General features: G+C 38.1%; 1 protein-coding gene and 1 pseudogene across 1 annotated transcript in view; both read right to left on the reverse strand.

Moving 5' to 3' along the window:
- Positions 1-385: 385 nt before the first annotated feature.
- The window catches only part of ANKRD31 (ankyrin repeat domain 31), a 151,290-nt gene continuing 130,567 nt past the window's right edge, over positions 386-21,108 (reverse strand). The window contains 4 exon segments of the mRNA XM_059416379.1: positions 386-653; positions 4,565-4,630; positions 8,389-8,495; positions 18,451-18,591. Of these exon segments, the coding sequence (XP_059272362.1) occupies positions 506-653; positions 4,565-4,630; positions 8,389-8,495; positions 18,451-18,591 (462 nt within the window). The 3' untranslated portion in view covers positions 386-505.
- Positions 16,402-16,566, reverse strand: LOC132028897 (U4 spliceosomal RNA; annotated as a pseudogene).

Consider the following 21,108-nt stretch of genomic DNA (forward strand, 5'->3'; position numbering starts at 1 on the left):
ATTTTTGTTCTATGACTTATCAGTTAGTTTTATTTATGCTAAATTTTATTTATGCTAAATTTAAATTTTATGGAATTTAAAATAAACCTTTTTGATAATTTTACATTTTGTTTATTTGGACATCAAATTCTCATGTGAAATAGATTCACTTTATTTGGGCCTTTTACGGACCAATTATCACTCTTTTTTTATCCTTACTTCCCTTAAGGAACAACTGTTATTTATACAAAGATAGAGGTGTTGATTGAAAGATTACATTTACATTTATGTTCGTAAAATCAAAGCCAGAGAATCAATATGGTTTAATTCAAAAAGGCCTTTATTTCAATAGCAAAAAGGTATTAATTGTACTATAATAGTTCAAGTTATATCTTTTTTTACAATGGTAAACACACATTTTAAGTAGCAACTCATGAAGGGTGTGTTAAAATAGGCTGTCCAGCCCATAAAATATGAATGTGGGTTAATGAACAAATGTCTAATAAGTTACTACGAAAACAAAGCTTTAGAATGTTAGCTCTTCACATTCCACATAGAACTTCCAATGCTGATCCATTATATGGCATGGGAGAAGTTCTTGATCGCTGATTAATAGTACTTCATTTATTTGTAGATAATGTGGAATGCTTTGCATTGACTCTCTGGAAGTTCCTGTTTAAAGAAGTGCCAATAAATTAAAAACTGTCTTTATAAAATAATATTTAAATTTACTTATTACAAATCCTAGACCCTTGTCAAATCTATGAGCACACAGAGATTTTGGACCAGTCATAATTTACTCCATTTTTCTTTTCTTTTTTTAATAGACTTAATTTTTTATTTTATTTATTTGACAGAGCAAGAGATCACAAGTAGGCAGAGAGGCAGGCAGAGAGAGAGAGAGAGGGAAGCAGGCTCCCCACTGAGCAAAGAACCCCAAGTGGGCCTTGATCCCAGGACCCTGAAATCATGACCTGAGCCGAAGGCAGAGACTTAACCCACTGAGCCACCCAGGCGCCCTAGACTTAATTTTTTTATTTGTCAGAGAGAGAACAAGCAGAACTTTGATGTTAGAAGTGAATTTATATATCATCTTGGTCTTGGACCTGTTTTACAGATGATGAAACAGAGTCAGAGAGGTAAAATGGGTTGAATGAAAAGAATTCATAGGTTAGTGATATTTCAGAAGTGAAGTATCCGTTAAAATACTGAACCTGATTATTTTTGCTTTTGATCTATTAAGGGAAATTTTTTTAAAAACTAGAGGAAAAAGAAAAGTGAAAGCTAAAATTATTTTTAACCTAACTAGTTAGCCTGTCATTTTGAAGTGCTAATTTAGGCAACTAGATAACATGAATAGTTGCATGAGCCTATTCTTTTGCCTAGTGATGAATCTCACAGTTCACTTCAAGGAGACTTATGCAGAATATCTAACATTTGGTTATATTATTTGAGAAGGATGGCTTTCTCTCTACTTCTTTCATGAGCAGAATGGTTCTTTAGCTGTGCAGTGCTTGTTGGGGACGAGGAGCAGCAAGCAGAACCACACTCACTTATATGGCTATTTTCCTAGTTGTACTGGGCTTGAGAAGTCTTGTAACTTGCTTGAGATCACACAAGTTTGTATGGCCTAGAAAAGTGATTATCCATCTTCCAGACTAATACCATTTTCAGTGAAAAATAATAATAATAGCTTATATTTATTGAATGTTTGCTATATGTTAACCAGTAGCCAGTCATTTCACAGCAGCTTCCCATCTAATCTTCACAACGGTTTTATTCTTGGTTTATTGGAAATTGAGGCACAATTCCTCCAATTGAGGAATTTGTACAACTACCTTCAGAAGCCTCAGTCATCCTTTTCCTGCCGTGGTGTTTTAGACTACAAACAGCCTTTTTCTCAAGATAAGCTGATGCTGATTTAGTTTTATCTTGGACATAGAAAATGGAATGAGACTGGACACCTGGGTGGCTCAGTCAGTTAAGTGTCTGCCTTTGGCTCCGGTCATGATTTCAGGGTACTGGGATCGAGCCCCATATCAGGCTCAGTGAGGAGCCTGCTTCTCCCTTTGCCACTCATGAATTTAAAAAATCTTTAAAAAAATTTTTATATGTAAAGTGTTCATGTTTTTTCTGCCTTTGTTGCACAGACATGAACTCTGGAGTTTTACTAGTTGGAAGCTCCTCGATGGCTTAATGTATATGCAGTGGTCTGGCAGGGGGCCTGGCATATGGCAGGTGCTCAACAGAAAATTAGTTTTCTTCTCTTTTCTCTTCTATCAGTAGATGTATCGTCCATTTTATGAATTAGGTCAAAGTTAATCATGATACGATGATGAAAAATAATTATGATTAAAGTAATGAAAAACAGGGAGCCTGGGTGGCTCAGTGGGTTAAGTCTCTGCCTTCGGCTCAGGTCATGGTCTCGGGGTCCTGGGATCAAGCTCCGTATCAGGCTCTCTGCTCAGCAGGGAGCCTGCTTCCCTCTCTCTCTGCCTGGCTCTCTGCCTACTTGTGATCTCTCTCTGTTAAATAAGTAAAAACAATATTTTAAAAAAATTTTTTAAAAAAGGAATGAAAAACAACACGAATTGTAAACAGGAGCTGAAGTAAACACCTTCTGCTCTGTTATCAGGCACGCATCTTCCTTACGTGTTTAAGTTTGAAGAAATTCTTAACCACATAAAACAGAAGCACCTGTGAGTATGTGTGCTTGATTACACATACTTCTACCAGCAATGACGCACAGTAACAGCACCGAAATGAAGAAAACTTCACCGAAATGAAGAAAACTCTTCCTCTAATATGTTAGAAGAGTTTTCTTCCTCTAACATATTATTGGTAGGGCAAGGACAGCTTTTATTAGAAACAAAAAAGAGTCTATTTTTTCTGAAAAAGCATGTTCTATCTTCAAATGAAGAAATAATGTTAGTAGGTCCCCTCAAAAGAAACTGACATTAATTAATTATGCAGTAAATTAATATGCAGTAAATGATGGCTTGGGAAAATAAAGATTTCAGGAGATAATTTTTTTTCTTAGATGAATACATTTGGCATAATGTGCTTTGACTGTCCTAATACTATGGTGACAGGTGATAATAGATATATATAAAGCTGACTTTTCAGGTAAATAATGAAATGTCATCTACCTTAACAGATTCTTTTTAAAGAACTGTGGAAAAGGTTGATATGTCTGTCCACAATGATCACAAATTATGTAGAAGTTTGGGAATGTTCATTTTTTCCCCTCCAGTTTATTCTGAAATATCAATGAAGATTCCCTCAAAAACACAGAAGAGAAACTACAGCCAGGTAGGCAGTGAGAATTGAGGCTTGAGAGGAACTTGTGAAATTTCAAGGAAAAATGCACCATAGATTCCCTCTATTTTACAGCTTCTAAGGACTTTAGGGAGAGGTACTTCAGGATTTCATCAACAGAATTTCATTTTTTAAAGGCTGGTGTTTGTATTTTTAAAATCTTTAGTTAGAAATAATATATGCCTTCAAATGTATTCATATACCATATTGTAACACTCTAGAGTCCACCAACACACTAATCTGGGTTACCAGTTTAACTAGTTTCTGTGCAGGACTAGGAATAAAGTTCTTCCATCATCTCTGATTCATTGAGGAAAGTCTTGAAAATGGCAAGATTAAAAACTTTTATCACTTATCTTCATGACTCGGGATTTTCTTGATACTAGCATTCCAAAATGGTATGTAGAAATCAACTGGATATTGAGTTTGCTATTTGTCCCATGAAGTGTTGATACCATTTGATCAAAGTTTAGGAAATGGTTACAAAAGCTAAACAGATTAATGATTTCTCATAAAGAGGGGGAGGAGGAAGTGTGGGGAGATAGAGGGATATAACTTTTAAAAATAAATGGTTCAGAAAATGTGAAGGGCCATCACTCTTATATCTCACAGTCAGAAGCAGAAAGTTCAAATAAAGGAGATAATACTAACTAACCAAAATTCCATTTACTATTTGTTGAATTCTTCACAACAAACTCCATTCATTATAGCCTGTGAGATCTAGGCATGTCTACTTATGAGGACAGTCAATCACATGTAAATCCAGTTTTAAATTAGCACTCCTTAGGATCGTATTCATGCTTCCATCCAATCATTATTTATGCGATGAATAAACATCATTTAATAAACTTCCACTGGGAAGCTACTTTGCCAGTCTTTGGGGGAATATAATAGGGAGCAAGAGTTTAGAAAAGTCACTCTAAACTCAAAGACCTTCTCTGTCAGGCGGTGAACATTAGGTAACCAGCAATTATTTATAACATAAAGTGATATGCATAAAATTTGCCTATTTAGACAAGATCTATATAGTTCTTAAAGAGAACAAACTGATGTTTACCAGAGAAGAGGGGGTAGAGGGTGGGTTAAATAGGTGATGGGGATGAAGGAGTGCATTTGTCATGATATACACAGAGTGATGTACAGAAATGATCAATCACTGAATTTGATACCTGAAACTAGTATTACACTGTATGTTAACTAAGTGGAATTTTAAAACTTTTTTAAAAAGTAAATGAAATTGAAGAGTTGCTCTCTCTCATTTTACCATGTCCAAATTTCATTTTTTTCCAATATCTATTTGCTTGGTTCCTGTACTGGGTCATCTAAACAAGATCTGGCAGATCTGAAAATGAAGGGGAGTGCTACTAATAATTTGGCTGGATTGAGGACTGCGGTGGCTTAGCTGGGAAGCATCATTACTCTAGCTTTGGAAAATGTAAATAGCTCTTCCGAATTCCTGTATTCCCAAACAACACTATTTTGGACTGATCATTAAAAAGTGTAAGAGAGGGGTGCCTACGTGGCTCAGTCAGTTAAGCATCTGCCTTTGGCTCCAGTCATGATCTCAGTCAGGGTCCTGGGATTGAGCCCAGTATCAGGGTCCTTGCTCAGCGGGAAGCCTGCTTCTCCCTCTCCCTCTGCCTTCTCCTTGCTACTCCCCCGGCTTGTACTGTCTCTCTCTCTCTGTCACGTAGATAAATAAAATCTTAAAAAAGTGTAAAAGAACCGATTATGTTCATGATCTGAAGTGGGCTGATGAAATCCATAAGGCCTTGTTTATCCTTTAAACTCTGTGCACTCTAGAATGTCAGTTCCATGATTTCCATGACCATGTTTTGATATGCAAAAGAGGGAAAAGATTGTCTCTTGGATAGTTTGCTTGTTAAAGAGTTTACATTTTTCTAACTTGCCAGGTCTTTGGATTTCTGTCAGGTACTATAAAACCACATACAAAAGAATCTTAAATCAAATAGGTTCAAGTAAAACTCCCAACAGCAGCCTACAGAATGCCAGCAGGTAGAGGGCCCCTGGAGTGACTCAGTAGGTTAAGCATCCAGCTCTTGGTTTTGATTCAGGTCATGATCACATGGTCCTGGGATGGATCTCTGTGCTCAGTGGGAATTCTGCCTGAGATTCTCTCCCTCTCCCTGCTCATGCTCCCTCTCTAATAAAATAAACAAATAAAATCTTAAGAAAAAAAAAAGAAAAAGAGGGGCGCCTGGGTGGCTCAGTGGGTTAAGGCTTCTGCCTTCGGCTCGGGTCATGATCCCAGAGTCCTGGGATCGAGCCCCGCATCGGGCTCTCTGCTCAGCAGGGAGCCTGCTTCCTCCTCTCTCTCTGCCTACTTGTGATCTCCATCTGTCTAATAAATAAATAAATAAATAAAATCTTTAAAAAAAAGAAAAAGAAAAAGAAAAAGAGAAAAGTAATGCCAATAGAGACCCGCAGATTCTTAGGCCCAGATTAAGGCAACAAGAAACTGGCTGGCCTATGGGCCCTCCATAGAGTTCATTAACATTTTCTGATATAGCTAAAGGAAAGAAAATACAGTATTTCTGAAAGAAATTAGTAACAAGAGACTTGTTTATACTGCAGGAAACAGAAGCAGCTATTCAGAACCCATTTTTTTATTTATGCTCACTTAGCAGGGGCACTGTGAGCCCTCTTTTTTTTTTTTTTTTAAAGATTTTATTTATTTATTTGACAGAGAGAGAGATCACAAGTAGGCAGAGAGGCAGGCAGAGAGACAGAGAGAGGAAAGCAGGCTCCCTGCTGAGCAGAAAGCCCGACGCGGGGCTCTATCCCAGGACCCTGGGATCATGACCCGAGCTGAAGGCAGAGGCTTAACCCACTGAGCCACCCAGGCATCCCACTGTGAGCCCTCCTGAGGAAGGAGAAGCATGGCTAGGGTTGAAAATGCCTGCTCAGAACCAGAAAATCTGAGGAGATAACCTTTGTGATACAAGGAAGATACTGTATTTCTGTTCTGATTCTTGGGGTTAGAAACTAGGAGGATGAAAGTTTTGCTTGGCTTTTGTGTGTGTGTGTGTGTGTGTGTGTGTGTGTGTGTGTGTGTGTGTGATAGAGAGACAGAGAGAGCTAGAGGTTGAGGGAGGGAGGCAGGCAATGCATGCAAGCATGAGAGTGGGTGTGGTGTGGGATCGAGCTGAAGGGCTGAATATAAGAGTTTTCAAATTATTATCTTGTAAGAAATCAGATACTAGTTACTAGTCATTCAAAGTCTATAGTCATGCTGCATAAGAATCATTTAAAAAAGTTCAGGTTCCTGGGCCCCACGCCAAGTTTTGATTAGGTAGAGCTGCAGTGAGAGTTAGGAACCAAAGACCAGAATTTACTACAAGAACTCTGTCCAATTTAAACCCTTTAACTTCTTCATAATTTCTGTTTTACCTGACTGGTTTTCTCAAAGTGATGAAAAGCACTTTGAGGCTATCTTCAGACTACTGGGGAAAATGTATCCTATTCTGGAACCAGTTTTTGAGAACAAAGCAGGACCCTAAGAGGTTACAGTGGATCAGGTATAAAGTTAGAGAGGGAAATAGTGAATTACTAAGGTTTGTTAGGAAGGAATGGCCCTGGGGAGCCCCTGGTTAGGGGCTTAGTGATAGTAATCCTTGTTTGTTTCTTGACTCTGGTTACCACAGAACTATCGTCTCCTGTATTGTATCTCCTTTCTGACTATACTGTCCCCAGCTGGTCTGAGGCAGGGACACTAGTGGAAAAAGAGAGGGTGCTGCAGCAGAGAAGGGTATGTTTGTTTTACAACCTTAGTTATGTTTGTTTTACAGAAATGTGCGCTGCCTCTCTCCAGATCTTTTCAAAATCCGCTGCTAATTGGTGAAGACTACATTCTCTTCAGTTTTCTCAGGTTAAAGTCTATTCCATCAGATAAAGCACATTAGTTTACACTAATGAGCAAAGATTTATTTTAGTACTTGCTTTTAGAAAACTCACCAAATCATGCCTGCAGGAGGGAAAAAAATGCCATTTTTTCTTTCTGTATGATACTTTAAAAAATCTACCCAAAGTAAGTATAGCATAGGTTCAGAGAAAGGAACTGTGAAGGAAGGTGTCATTTAAAAAATTCTACAATCAACTGTGGTTAAAAATGCAGTGTTGTAAACAAACAGAAAATGCCAAGTGTTGGTGAGAATATGGGGAAATTGGAACCCTTGTATATTGTTGATACGATGTAAAATGATTCAGTTGCTGTGGAAAACAATTTGGATGTTCCTCAAAAAGTTCAACATATAATACTATATGATATAGCAACTCCACTCCTACATATCTATCCCAAAGAACTAAAAATAGGTACAAATACATGTATACGTGTGCTCACGGCAGCACCCCCAACAGCCAAAAAGTAGAAACTGAACATCCATCCCGGCAGGACTCTTGAAAGCATTATGCTAAGTGAAAGATGCCAGATACAGGAAGTTATATGATTCCACTTATATGATACATTCAGAACAAGCAAATTCATAAAGACAGAAAGTCGACTGGGAGGCATATAGAAAGGAGGATTGTTGAATGCATGTGGAGTTTCTATTTGGGTAATGGAAGTTGTTTTAGAACTACTCAAAGGTGGTAGTTGCACAACATTGTGAATGTACTAAATATTATGTTAAGCAAAACAAGTCAGTGAGAAAAGATTTCACTCATATGTGGAATTTTAGAAACAAAACAATGTACATTCAGGAGGAGGAGAAAGAGAGAGAGACAAATCATGAGAGACTCTTAACTATAGAGAACAAACTGATGGTTGCTGGAGGGAAGTGGGTGGCGGATGCGCTAGCTAGATGGGTGATGGGCATTAAGGAGGGCACAAGTTACAAGTTATGATGAGCACTGGCTGTTGTACACAAGTGATGAACCACTGAACTCTGTTCCTGAACCATACTGAACTCTATGTCAACTAACTAGAATTTAAGTAACAACAACAACAACAACAAAATACTATTGAATTGTTCACATTAAGACAGTTATTTTCATGTTATACAAAAAAAGCAGTGCTGTCTCCATAGCTTTGGGTGCCTTTCTCATGACTAAGAAATGGCTGTAGGTCTGCACGTACCTGAAAGACAAGGTTGATGTTGTTGAGGCACCACGACTGGCTCTGCAGGTATGGGCACTTCCTCAGAAACATACTTTAAAAGCTCCTTCCCCAGATATGTCACCTGCACATAATTAAGCACAGAATTTTAAAACTCTACATTTCAAAAGAAGCAAATACATCTATCTGTTACAAGTTTTACCTTCAGTCAAATCTGCTCTGCCACCTTTTCTTTTTTTTAAATTTTATTAGAACCAAAGATACCCATTCATTTACTTAATATCAACGGATGCTTTTGTGCTATAACACGACTGAATATTCACAACAGACCATAAGCCCATGAAGCCTGAGATTTTATTATTTGGCCCTTTAGTGAAAATATTTTTTGACCCCTGTTGTTTATCATTAATTTTCTCATCCATTCACTTGTTAAACAACCATTAATCCAGCATCACTACTTTATAACATTAAAAAATTAATGTTGTACTAATAAAACCAAGCCATAAAATAGTACTTTTCAAGAACTCAGACACTTAACTGATTAATATTTCAGGCCTGTGCATTCAAATTTTTTGGCTTTTTCTGGTTTGTTTGTGAACTTATTAGCTATTGTTTATCACCCAAATATCAGATCTTAGGAATACCCACACACAAACATGCTGGTTGAGGCTGATGCAAACACTTGCCCTCTGGTTGCTGTCTTTGGGTTCCCTACTCCTAGTTCTACGGCAGTCTGATAATAGACCCAGAAGCCTAGGTTCACTGTAGTTAAACTGTCCGGTGTCCACTCAAACTTCCCTTCCTCCTGGATGCTTTCTTAGAACTTCCTAACTCCAACAATCAGTCCCTTCCTCTAGGCCCCCATCACTTTTATGCTCATATTTGTCAAGGCACTTATCCTACTAAAGGGAAATTATGTTAATATGTCTGTTTCCATTAACATAAGCTCCTTGAAGACAAGGTCTGTGTCATAATTATTTTTATACTCTTGGCACTTCACATAGTGCCTGACAATTGCAGGGGGAAAACCCTCTGAAATTCCAGCTCTTAAGCAAGAATCTTAAATTGTTTAACCTCAATTTGTACATTTGTAAAACAAGTACCTCCAGCTTATTAGGCTGTTGTGAGGATAAGAATAAATAATATATGAAAAGCATTTGGCATACTGTCTAGCACATTCTGAGTGCTCAATAATTGCCCGTTATTTACCAGAATGAGGGCAGACAGAAGAAAAAGGGATCTGGAAGGTTTAGGCCCCCTCTGGGCTCAATCCCATAACTAAAGGAACTTTGTAATGGAAATGGAACCTCTCAGTCTACCCAGTGTGCTAACCCATCACCATTTGCGGTGGAAGGATAGATGAGGCCTCTGAATGCCATTGGTTAGCTCTCCAAACAACTAACAATTAGAAACAATGGGTTTTGTTCATTTTGTGCCCAGACAATAACCAAAACACCTTCTATACCCATCAATGTGCAGGTTCAGTATGTTCTCACCAACGTTTCAGATTTAAAGTATATTTTTATCCGTTAATACTAGATAATATAAAGTAGTAAAACTATACCTTAGTAGCCTTAGAGGTCATGAGTCCGTACAGATCTTAAATACACCACTGGGGTAATTGAGACATCAAAAGTACACAGCTTTAAGAAAAATCTACCGAGGGGTTCCTGGGTGGCTCAGTGGGTTAAGCTGCTGCCTTCGGCTCGGGTCATGATCTCAGGGTCCTGGGATCGAGTCCCGCATCGGGCTCTCTGCTCAGCAGGGAGCCTGCTTCCTCCTCTCTCTCTGCCTGTCTCTCTGCCTGCTTGTGATCTCTCTCTGTCAAATAAATAAATAAAATCTTTAAAAAAAAAAAAAAATCTACCGAGTTAAGTACCTAGTTCCCACAAGGTGGGAGTGATTTATTCAACAAGGATAATAATATATACATCTTAAAATGAACAGGCACTAGGTCACTCCTGGAAACTGTCCATTTCATAATAGTGTCTGTGCTCTAGTTGGCTAAACAGTCATCACATTTGCATATAACTGAAACTTTGACTTCTCAACTAAATCCTGAATGAAAATCTAGCTCATATGCCTTCTCTCAGAGGCATGTAGGAAGAGCTGTAGGCGAGGTTCTTAGGGTCTTAGACTGGATACTGCCAGCAATCTTGACAACTTCACCACTCAAAATCCATTTTGGGTTGGGTGATGGGATGCCACCTTCCCCCAGATGAAAACAGTAATAAAGCTGGAATTAGGGCAAGGTATATTCTGTAAGGATATCTATAGGTTGTTGTATTCTTCCTTTTCTAAAAAGTGGAACTGCAGGAAGGGCTTTATCCTAAGGCCACTAATTCTCTCCCAGAAGCTCTTAGGCAGAAGGTCTATTATCCTCAGAAATCAGTTTATGCTGACTCCCTAACAGCATACTTAGGGAAGAAATGGCATGAATGCGTGTGTGTGTGTGTGTGTGTGTGTGTGTGAGTGTTTGTCTGAGTTAGGGTGGAAGGATGATTCAGTTAGCCACTATCCTGGAAATGGAGTTAATTGGCCAAGTGAAATTATTAATTAACTTTATTTGGTAAGGTCTCTGAAGAAATAAAGTTTAATCTCAATTGTCATTAATTGCAGTAACAAATGTTTCTCTATATCTTACATTCTAACATGCATCAAGAAAAAATGTAAAATACAACCCGCCTTTAAGAATTAAAGAGGTGTCCAAGAACTTTTTCCCTGCTAGAGCTCCATTTGAAAATTTGAAAATATCAGTCCATTTTATCTATGTCTTCAGGAAAACTATTTGTTGGTACTAATGGGAATCTGTTCATGGATGACCAAATGACTGTTTTAATTCCATTTCAAGTTTTATGAAGCAAGTTCTTTTTTTTTTTTTTTTTTTTTTTAGATTTTATTTATTTGACAGAGAGAGAAATCACAAGTAGGCAGAGAGGCAGGCAGTGGTGGTGGGGGAAGCAGGCTCCCTGCTGAGCAGAGGGCCCGGTGCAGGGCTTGATCCCAGGCAGAAGCTTAACCCACTGAGCCACCCAGGCGCCCCATGAAGCAAGTTCTTAATAAATTTGCACTACCCCAAGAAGAAGAAAGAGGAAAGGATAATTGTTTTTAATCTCGGGAGGTGAGGGGGAGGGATGGAGGAAGGCAAACAAGCAAAAGAAAACTGTCAGAAAAAAAAAAAAAAAGAAAAAAGAAAAGAAAACTGTCAGTTTTCTTTTAGGTTCACTGTAACACAAAAATACATTTTGGCTAAAAAGTAAAATAATTCTCAAATATATGAGAAGGTAGTATCAAAATGTAGTAACTGCCACGAAAGAGCTGATCCTGGGAAAATGATGATGGAAGCAAAGTTCATCTTCATACCACCTACCTCCTCCCAATCCCCATCCTAAAGTCCCCCCTTCTCTACTTTCCATGGGTACTCCATGCAGCTCCAGGCAAAAGAAGGGCAGTACGACTTTCGTATGTTATCAAGATTTACCCCTCTTGGATATTTGTATTTTAAAAGGACCCACATCTCAATGTGATATACTACATTAATGAAAGAAAGGACAAGAACCACATGATCCTCTCAACAGATGCAGAAAAAGCATTTGACAAAGTATGGCATCCTTTTTTAATTAAAACTTTTCACGGTGTAGGTATAGAGATAGATATCATAGAAGCCCACAGTGACTATCATTCTCAGCAGGGAAAAACAGAACTTTTCTCCTAAGGTCAGGAACATGGCAGGGATGTCCAGTATCACCACTGCTGTTCAACATAGTACTAGAAGTCCTAGCCTCAGCAATCAGACAACAAAAAAGAAATAAAAGGCATCCTGATCAGCAAAGAAATCAAACTCACTCTTCACAGATGACATGATATTTTATGTGGAAAACCCAAAAGACTCCACCCCCAAATTGCTAGAACTCATGCAGGAATTCAGCAAATCAGTTGCATTTCCATATACTAACAATGAGAGAGAAAAAGAAATTAAGGAATTGATCCCACTTACAATTGCCCCAAAAGCTATAAGATACCTAGGAATAAACCTAACCAAAGAGGAAATACATCTATACTCTCAAAACCATAAAACACTCATGAAAGAAATTGAGAAAGACACAAAGAAATGGAAAATGTTCCATGCTCATGGAAAAACAAATATTGTAAAAACGTCTATGCTACCTAGACAAATGCAATCCTTATGAAAATACCATCAACATTTTTCACAGAGTGGGAACAAACAGTCCTAAAATTTGTATGGAACCAGAAAAGACCCTGAATAGCTAGAGGAATGTCCAAAAAGAAAACCAAAGGCGGTGGAGTCATTGCAGACTTCAAGCTGTATTACAAAGCTGTAATCATCAGGCAGTATGCTACTGGCACAAAAACAGACACACAGATACATGGAACAGAATAGAGAATCCAGAAATGGACCATCAACTCTATGATCAACTAATCTGTGATAAAGCAGGAAAGAATATCCAGTGGAAAAAAGACAGTCTCTTCATTAAGTAGTGTTGGGAAAATAGGACAGTCACATGCAGAAGAATGAAACGTGACCGTTTTCTTACACCACACACAAAAATAGACTCAAAATGGATGAAAAACCTAACTGTGAGATAGAAATCTATCAAAATCCTAGAGGAGAACACAGGCAGCAACCTCTTTGACCTCAGCCGCAGCAACTTCTTCCTAGAAACATGGTGAAAGGCACGGGAAACAAGGGCAAAAATGAACTACTGGGACTTCATCAAAATAAAAAGCTTTTTCACAGCAAGGGAAACAGTCAACAAAACCAAAAGACAACGACAGAATGGGAGAAGATACCTGCAAATGTCTTATCAGATAAAGGGCTAGTATAAAGCACTTATCAAACTCAACACCCAAAGAACTAATAATCCAATCAAGAAATGGGAAGACATGAACAGACATTTCTCCAAAGAAGACTTACAAATGCCCAACAGACAAATGAAAAAATGCTCAACATCACTTGGCATCAGGGAAATACAAATCAAAACCACAACGAGATACCACCTTGCACTCATGAGAATGGCTAAAATTAACAAGTCAAGAAATGACAGATGTTGGTGAGGATGCAGAGAAACAGGATTCCTCTTACGCTATTGGTGGGAATGAAAAGCAGCCACTTTGGAAACAGTATAGAGATTCCTCAAAAAGTTAAAAATGGAACTACTCTATTACCCAGCAACTGCACTACTAGGGATTCACCCCAAAGATACAAATCCAAAGGGACACCTGCACCCCAATGTTTATAGCAGCAATGTCCACAACAGCCAAACTATGGAAAGAGCCCAGATGTCCACCGACAGATGAATGGATAAAGAAGATGTGGTAAACAGATCTACAATGGAATATTATGCAGCCATCAAAAATGAAATCTTGCCATTTGCAACAATATGGATGGAACTAGAAGATATTCTGCTGAGTGAAATAAGTCAATCAGAAAAAGACAAATATCATATGATGTCACTAATATACAGAATTTAAAAAACAAAACTGATGAATATAGGGGAAGAGAGGAAAAAAATGAATAAGACAATATCAGAGAGGGAGACAAACCATAAGAGACTCTTAGTCATAGGAAACAGGGTTACTGGAGGGGAGATGGGTGGGGGGATGGGGTAACAGGGTGATGGGCATTAAGGAGGGCATGTGATGTAATGAGCACTGGGTATTATATAAGACTGATGAATCCCTGACCTCTACCCCTGAAACTAATAATACATTATATGTTAATTAAGTGAATTTAAACTAAAACAAAAACAAAAACCAAAAAGGCCACCTATCTCCTTTTTTGTGGTGTGGTGTGATCCTATATATCCACGTCTCCTGAATAGAAGCTAGGCTCATAGGAAGTGTAAGTTAAGACCCTGGGGATGATTAATTGACCAATGAGGATGGCTGGCAGTTGAGATCAACAATTTTCATCACTGTTTTAAAAAAGATTGATTTTAGCGGGAAAGCGCACAAGTTGGAGGAAGGGCAGAGGGAGAGGGAGACATGCAGACTCCCCACTAAGCAGGGAGCCTGATTGGGGGCTTGATCCTGGCATCCTGAGATCAATATCTGAGCCCAAATCAAGAGTTGGACATATAATTAACTGAGCCACCCAGGTATCCCAGTAATTTCCATCACTTTCTTTACTCCTACCTCAACCTTCGGTATTTTGATATTCCTAATCATGGGGGTAGGAGGAATTGTTTTACAAAGTGTGTTGGGTGACGGGTAACCATACAGAAAAGTTAATACTAAATCCAAAGTAGTGAATTTATAAGGGTGGATATTCAGAGAGTGAGTCATTTGAATGGGAAGTATGTTTGCACAAGAGAGCTGTTAATGCTTGTTCGGTCACTGCCCAAAAAGGCAGTCTGTTTGTCGTTTGCAAATCCAGTCCTAAGCATTCACAAAAATAAACTGTCATTGCCATTCTTATTTTCATACCACAACTGTATCACAAAAAGGCATTTTTTTTCCCTGTGGAAGTAGACAATTTTTGCTGCAGAAGAATGAGACTTGGCATAAATTCATGAAGACAGTTAGGTAATACTGTATGTGCTCTTATGAGTTCAGGGCAACCTGTTTCCAATGAAAGGAATGTGGCTTCCCTTGTGTCATTGTTGTAAATGTAGAAAATAATGTTTTTATTAAAAATAATTTATTATTAAAAATAATAATAATTTTTATTTTATTTTTTAAACTCTAAACATAAATTTTAACTTATTGAGATATAATGTATATATAAAATGCATTCTTTCAAATGTAGAATTTGATGAATTAAGAAAAAAACACATTGTGGTAACCACTACCCACATGACATATAGAATATTTCCATCACTAGCCCCAAATTCCCTAGTATCTTTTCCCAGCTAGTTTCCCCCACCTCCTGGACCTACATAATCCATGTGATTTTTATCACTACAGGTGAATTTCACATAAATATCATACATTATGTAGAGTTGACACTTGAACAACATGGGTTTGAACTGCAGGGTGGATATTTTTTTAAAAATAATAACAATATGGGTTTGAACTGCAGGGTGGATATTTTTTAAAAAATGATAATAATTAAGGAACCTTAAGACCAGGTTCTAGTCCTGGTTCTGGCACTTAACTGGCCTTGAGGCTAATCAAACCACCTAATCTCCTATAACTCTGGTTTTACATCCATAGATAAATAGTCGACTTTCTTACTTCATGAGGTTGTGAAAAAATATATGTAAAAGGCTTTATAAATCACACATGGCTATGCAAGTCCTAGAATCTCCACACTGGAAGGGTCTTTAGAGACAATTAGCACTACTACTTATTTTATATGTAAGAAAAATGAGGATCAGAAAGGTTAAATGACTTGATCTAGATCGGGGATTCTTACTCCAGGCTGCCTATTACAATTACCTGCAAAGCTTTTTAAAATATTACCACCTGGTCTTCAATTAAGACTATTAAGTCAGGGCACCTGGGTTAAGCCTCTGCCTCGTTCAGGCCATGATTTCAGGGTCCTGGGATTGAGCCCCGCATCAGGCTCTCTGCTCAGCAGGGAGCCTGCTTTCCCCCCTCTCTCTGCCTACTTGTGATCTCTTTCTGTCAAATAAATAGAAAAAATCTTAAAAAAAAAATTAAGTCAGAAGGTATGGGGCTGTGGTCCACCAAGTGATTCTGATGTGTAGGCAGAATTGAAAACCATTCCCAGATCAAGTAACTTATCAACAGTAGAACCAGAAACTAGCTTGCCTCCTGTTTTCCATCCAGAGATCACTCCGCCATATCAGGATGATACCTAACAGCCATGAGGCTGCACGAGTGAGAGGAATCCGTGATGCCCAGTGGGGAGTAAGCATCAGGATTCCCTGTATAGCAGTCCAGCTGCTTGGGTAGGAAGTATGAGTCATCTGTGTCTAATGGCTCTGTCATTCTGTCTGAGGCAGGATAAGACTTAGTTTTCTGACATTACTTACCTAATGACCAAATATTCCTGGACTCATAGCCACACCAGCAGTCTCAGAATCAATCAGTAGAAACATTTACATTTACTAATGTAGCAAAAAACTCCTGTCATTGAGAATTGACTATGAATTCAAGAGTTCCCTCAAGACAAGAAGAGGTAGAGGTTTCTGTGGTAAGTTTTCAATTAGCAATAATTGCGCCTCGGATAAACCTCCTTGGCTACGATACTGCCACTGCGCAAAGCTCTGTGGTAAGTTTTAAAAGAGGGTTTTAAATATTGTGAAAACTCTCACCAGGGTAGTGTTTCTCAGTCTAGGGGATTTGTTAGAGGTACATGAGTCCCTATAGTAATTCTTACTTTTAAAGATTTTATTTAGTTATTTGAGAGAGTGAGAATGAGAGAGAGAGCATGAGAGACAGAGCGTGAAAGTGGGGAGGGTCAGAGGGAGAAGCAGACTCCCCGCTGAGCAGGGAGCCTGATGCAGGAATCTATCCTGGGACTCCAGGATCATGACCTGGACTGAGGCAGTTGCCCAACCAACTGAGCCACCCAGGTGCCCCCTATGGTAATTTTTTAAACTGTTTAGGATACTAATAATAAAAAAAAATCTAAGTCTACTTAGATAATCTGTATGAATATCTTACACCCAAGAATCCTCCTAATTGTAGTGCCTGCATTTGCCTTTGGCTTCCCTATCACATAGGTGTTAAACCATATGACTAACTGATATGGCTGATGAGAAAAGACCAGAGGCAACGTGATATATAAATGAGGCTTAAGTACAGAGTGAGGGCCAAATGATGTCACAGTCAGCTACTCAAAAGCAGAAAATGCAGTAGTTCCAATAAAGAAAAAGAGTGGGAGAAGTGATTCATCACTGGGCACACTAAGCAGAGGCATGATAAGCTCAAAAAAACTTAACTACAGAAACCAGTACCATATTCATGCTGTAGACTATTATAGCAAAATGATATAATCTATCACAAGTTTAAGAAACTTTTTAATAAAAAGGGATTTCCAATGGTAAAATGTTAATTCCTCGCATGTACATATGATTTATGAATTGTGGAAAGTACTGAGCAGGTGAAAAGCAGATGATCTGGTGACTCTGGGGGTGGAAAATGAACAAGGAAAAAAACCTTTAAGAAAAAAAAAAAAAAAAACCCCAACGACTATAAAGTAGAGGCAATCTAAGATGTAATGATCTAAGTGAAGGAACTAAAACACAGTTTTGGAAGCACCTGCAACAAAGGTCTAGGATACCAGAAAACAGATTACAGAGAAGGAAGGAGAGGAGGAGCTAAGAGGAATGGTGAGCAGAGCTAAGTGAGACAAAAAAAGAGAGAAGAAACTGCCTTTTATTACTCAGGCACTGCCTCTTACTGTAATGGACAGTGGAGGCTGAAGGGATTTGTAGTTCTGTTTAACAGTAATGGTGGATGTCTGAGGAGTCACACTTTCCTCAGTGAATCATTGCAAGACTGTTCCCTTAAGTGTGGCCATGGACATCTGGAGATGGCTGTTCATTGGACTTCAAGGGTGTCAGTCATCAATAGTCTTGAAATTGGTGGTTAAACTGGGTTTATAACTCAGAAGACAGAATTGTGGGGAAGACTACTAAGTCCAGGAAGTTGGAATGAAAAATATTTCTTTTGGGGGGGTGGCAACTGATGGATAAAATTGTGTTCAAACAAAAGTACACCATAACTTTTGTGGGTTTTCGGCTGCTTGCCCATTCCTTTGTCTTTAGGGGAAGTTATCCTTCATTGCATCAGAATACTAACATATAACTAAATGGTCAACACATCAGAGGTTTCAAATTTTCTATGTGGAGTCACAAAGACCTGAAATCACTTGGGAGGATAACAGGGGAAGATTGAGGGCATTTGAATTTCTGAGACTAGACGAGGACCAAAGAAGGAGAGGGCGTCAGCTGTCCAACTCTGTCCCTGGGGATTTGTGGCAAACAAGAGTTGTGGGAGAAAGCACATAGCATATTGTAGAAGGAACATGAGGACAAAAGCTAGCTTGGAGAACTTCAGATTTCTTAAAAAGTAGTTTTATCATAAAAAAATAGGTACCTTTCCATTTGAACATGAAGTTACAGATAAACTTAAGAATTACCCACCTTACTCCAAGCATAATTCCAAGTCACGTAACTGTCGCCTCCTAGAAGATGCTTGAGCCAGGTGACTGGATTTTGATAAATCTGACCGTTTTCTACCTTAATTTTACCACTCATTAAAACACTGGCTTTGTGGGTAGTCTCCTGAAATTCAAAATAAAACAAAAATTAAGAAGGAAAAATACCTGAAATATGTGAACTTCTGCTTTTGGTCATGATGAAGTAATAGGAACCAGATTTACCCTAACCAACAAAAAACATACAACATATATGGAGCAATGGTTTACAGCCAAACATCAGCCAACAAAGCACAGTGATGCCTGAGAAGTGAGAAATTAATGAGGTGAGCCTTCCAAGTGTCCCAGCTCACTGCCTTGAGAGTTTCCAGGTCATGGTGCAGGGAGAGGGAATCCAAGCAAAGCCTATGGACTACCTGAGTTGAGGAGAAAGAGCAGAATCCATGGAGGTAAAGTGCCTAGAGTTTCCAGGACAGAATACTGCAGAAGAAATAAATACAAAGAGAACTTTGAAGATCTTCAGGGGGTCCTCTTCAAGTATTCACCTGAGTAGTGGCTGGCCATATTTGAGGGCAAATTACCCAGGGGTGGGAAAAGAACCACCGGAGAAGAGTAGAAGTAATGACACCTGCCATATTCGAAGGTTAGAAATAGTACCTGTTCCCAAGAGCAAGACTAGAAAACTTCAAAACTGGTGGGGCTTTGGTTGGGTACAGAATAGCCTTACCTCGGGAGTGGGAAATAATTAGCCCTAGATTGAACACATGCTCCAATCCTTCTTACCAAATCTTAAAAGCAAGACCCACAAGGATCAAATTATTTCCAAGGAACTTAACTGTATCTTAGAACAGATCTACAAAATATTTATAAGAATACAAAAATATCCAGCATCCAACCAGATAGATTTCACAATGTGTGGGATTCAATAAAAAGTTAATAGGCCTGGAAAGCAGTAGGAAAATACAACCCAGACAGAAGAGATAGAGCAATGAACTGAAAATGACAGAGAACTAGTAAGAATGTTAGCATTAGCAGATAAAGACATAAAGTAGTTATTACAATCATATTACACATGTTCAAAAGTTATGTGGAGACATGGAAAATATTTTTAGAAAGACCAAAATCAAAATTCTAGAGATGAAAATTACAATGTATGAGATGAAGAATACACTGGATCGGATTAGTTAGAGATTGGGCATTTTAATCAAAAAGATTAGTAAATTCAAAGACAAAGCAGTAAGTACTGCATAAAAATGAAACAGAGAAAAGATAATTTTAAAAAATGAACAGATCATCAGTGAATTGTGAAATGATTTCAAGCAATCCAATATGTGTGAAATAAGAGGTTCAAAAAGGAAAGAAGGGAAGAAAAAACATTTGAAGAAATAATGGCTTAAATTTTTCCACATCTGAGATTCAAATGTGGAACCCAGAGATTCAAGAAATTTAATAACCCCTAAGCATAAGAAACATGAAAAAAAAATCAGCTAATGCTCCTCATGATCAAAATTGCTTAAAACCAGATAAAATCTTAAAAGCAGCCAGAAGGAACACTTACAGAGGAGCCAGAAGGAGTACTTACAGAGGAACAAGGTTAAGAACAACAGTGTATTTAAACAATGCAAGCAAGTAAACAGTAGAGCAACATCTTTAAATTACTCAAAGGAAAAAACTCTTTCAACATAGAAGTCTACTGGGGCATCTGGGTGGTTCAGTGGGTTAAGCCTCTGCCTTCAGCTCAGGTCATGATCTCAGAGTCCTGGCATTGAGCCCTGGATCGGGCTCTCTGCTCAGCAGGGAGGCTGCTTCCCCTTCTCTGCCTGCCTCTGCCTACTTGTGATCTCTCTCTGTCAAATAAATAAATAAAATCTTTAAAAAAACCCAACAGCATAGAAGTCTATTATCTAGCAAGAATATCTTTCAAAAGTGAAGGTGAAATAAACTTTTTTTCAGACATCCAAAAGTCAAAAGAGTCATTATCAACAGAAGACCTTCAATACATGAAATGTTAAAGACAGTCCTCCAAGCAGAAGAAAAATGACAGCAATTGGCAATCAGGATCTACATAAAGGAAAAAAAGCAGAAATAGTAACTACATGAGAAAAATATTTTCTTACTATTTAAATCTACTTAAAAGATAATTGACTGCTTAAACAAAAACAATAATCAAGTGTGGAATTTATAACATTAGATAAAGGTAAAATATATGATAACACAAAGGTCAGGAGTAGAGAAATGGAAGCATTCTAGTTTGAGGTTCTTACATGATGTGGTATACTTACAGGTAGACTGGGAGAAGTTAAAAATACGTACTATAAACTCTAAAGCCAAAACAGAAGTAAAAAGAATTGTAGCTAATAAACCAACAAAAGAGCTAAAGCATAAAAAATGAAAAAGGGAACAAAGAAGAGATGAGAGAAAAAGAAAACAGATGCCATGTGACAGATTTAAATGTAACTATATCAAAAGTCTCACTGAATGTAATATTCTTTTTAAAAAGAAATTTATTTTATTTTATTTTTTTAAAGATTTTATTTATTTATTTGACAGACAGAAATCACAAGTAGACGGAGAGGCAGGCAGAGAGAGAGAGAGGGAAGCAGGCTCCCTGCTGAGCAGAGAGCCCAATGCGGGGCTCGATCCC

Source organism: Mustela nigripes, chromosome 12 (assembly GCF_022355385.1).
Source record: "Mustela nigripes isolate SB6536 chromosome 12, MUSNIG.SB6536, whole genome shotgun sequence".
In the NCBI taxonomy this organism is placed as follows: Eukaryota; Metazoa; Chordata; class Mammalia; order Carnivora; family Mustelidae; genus Mustela; species Mustela nigripes.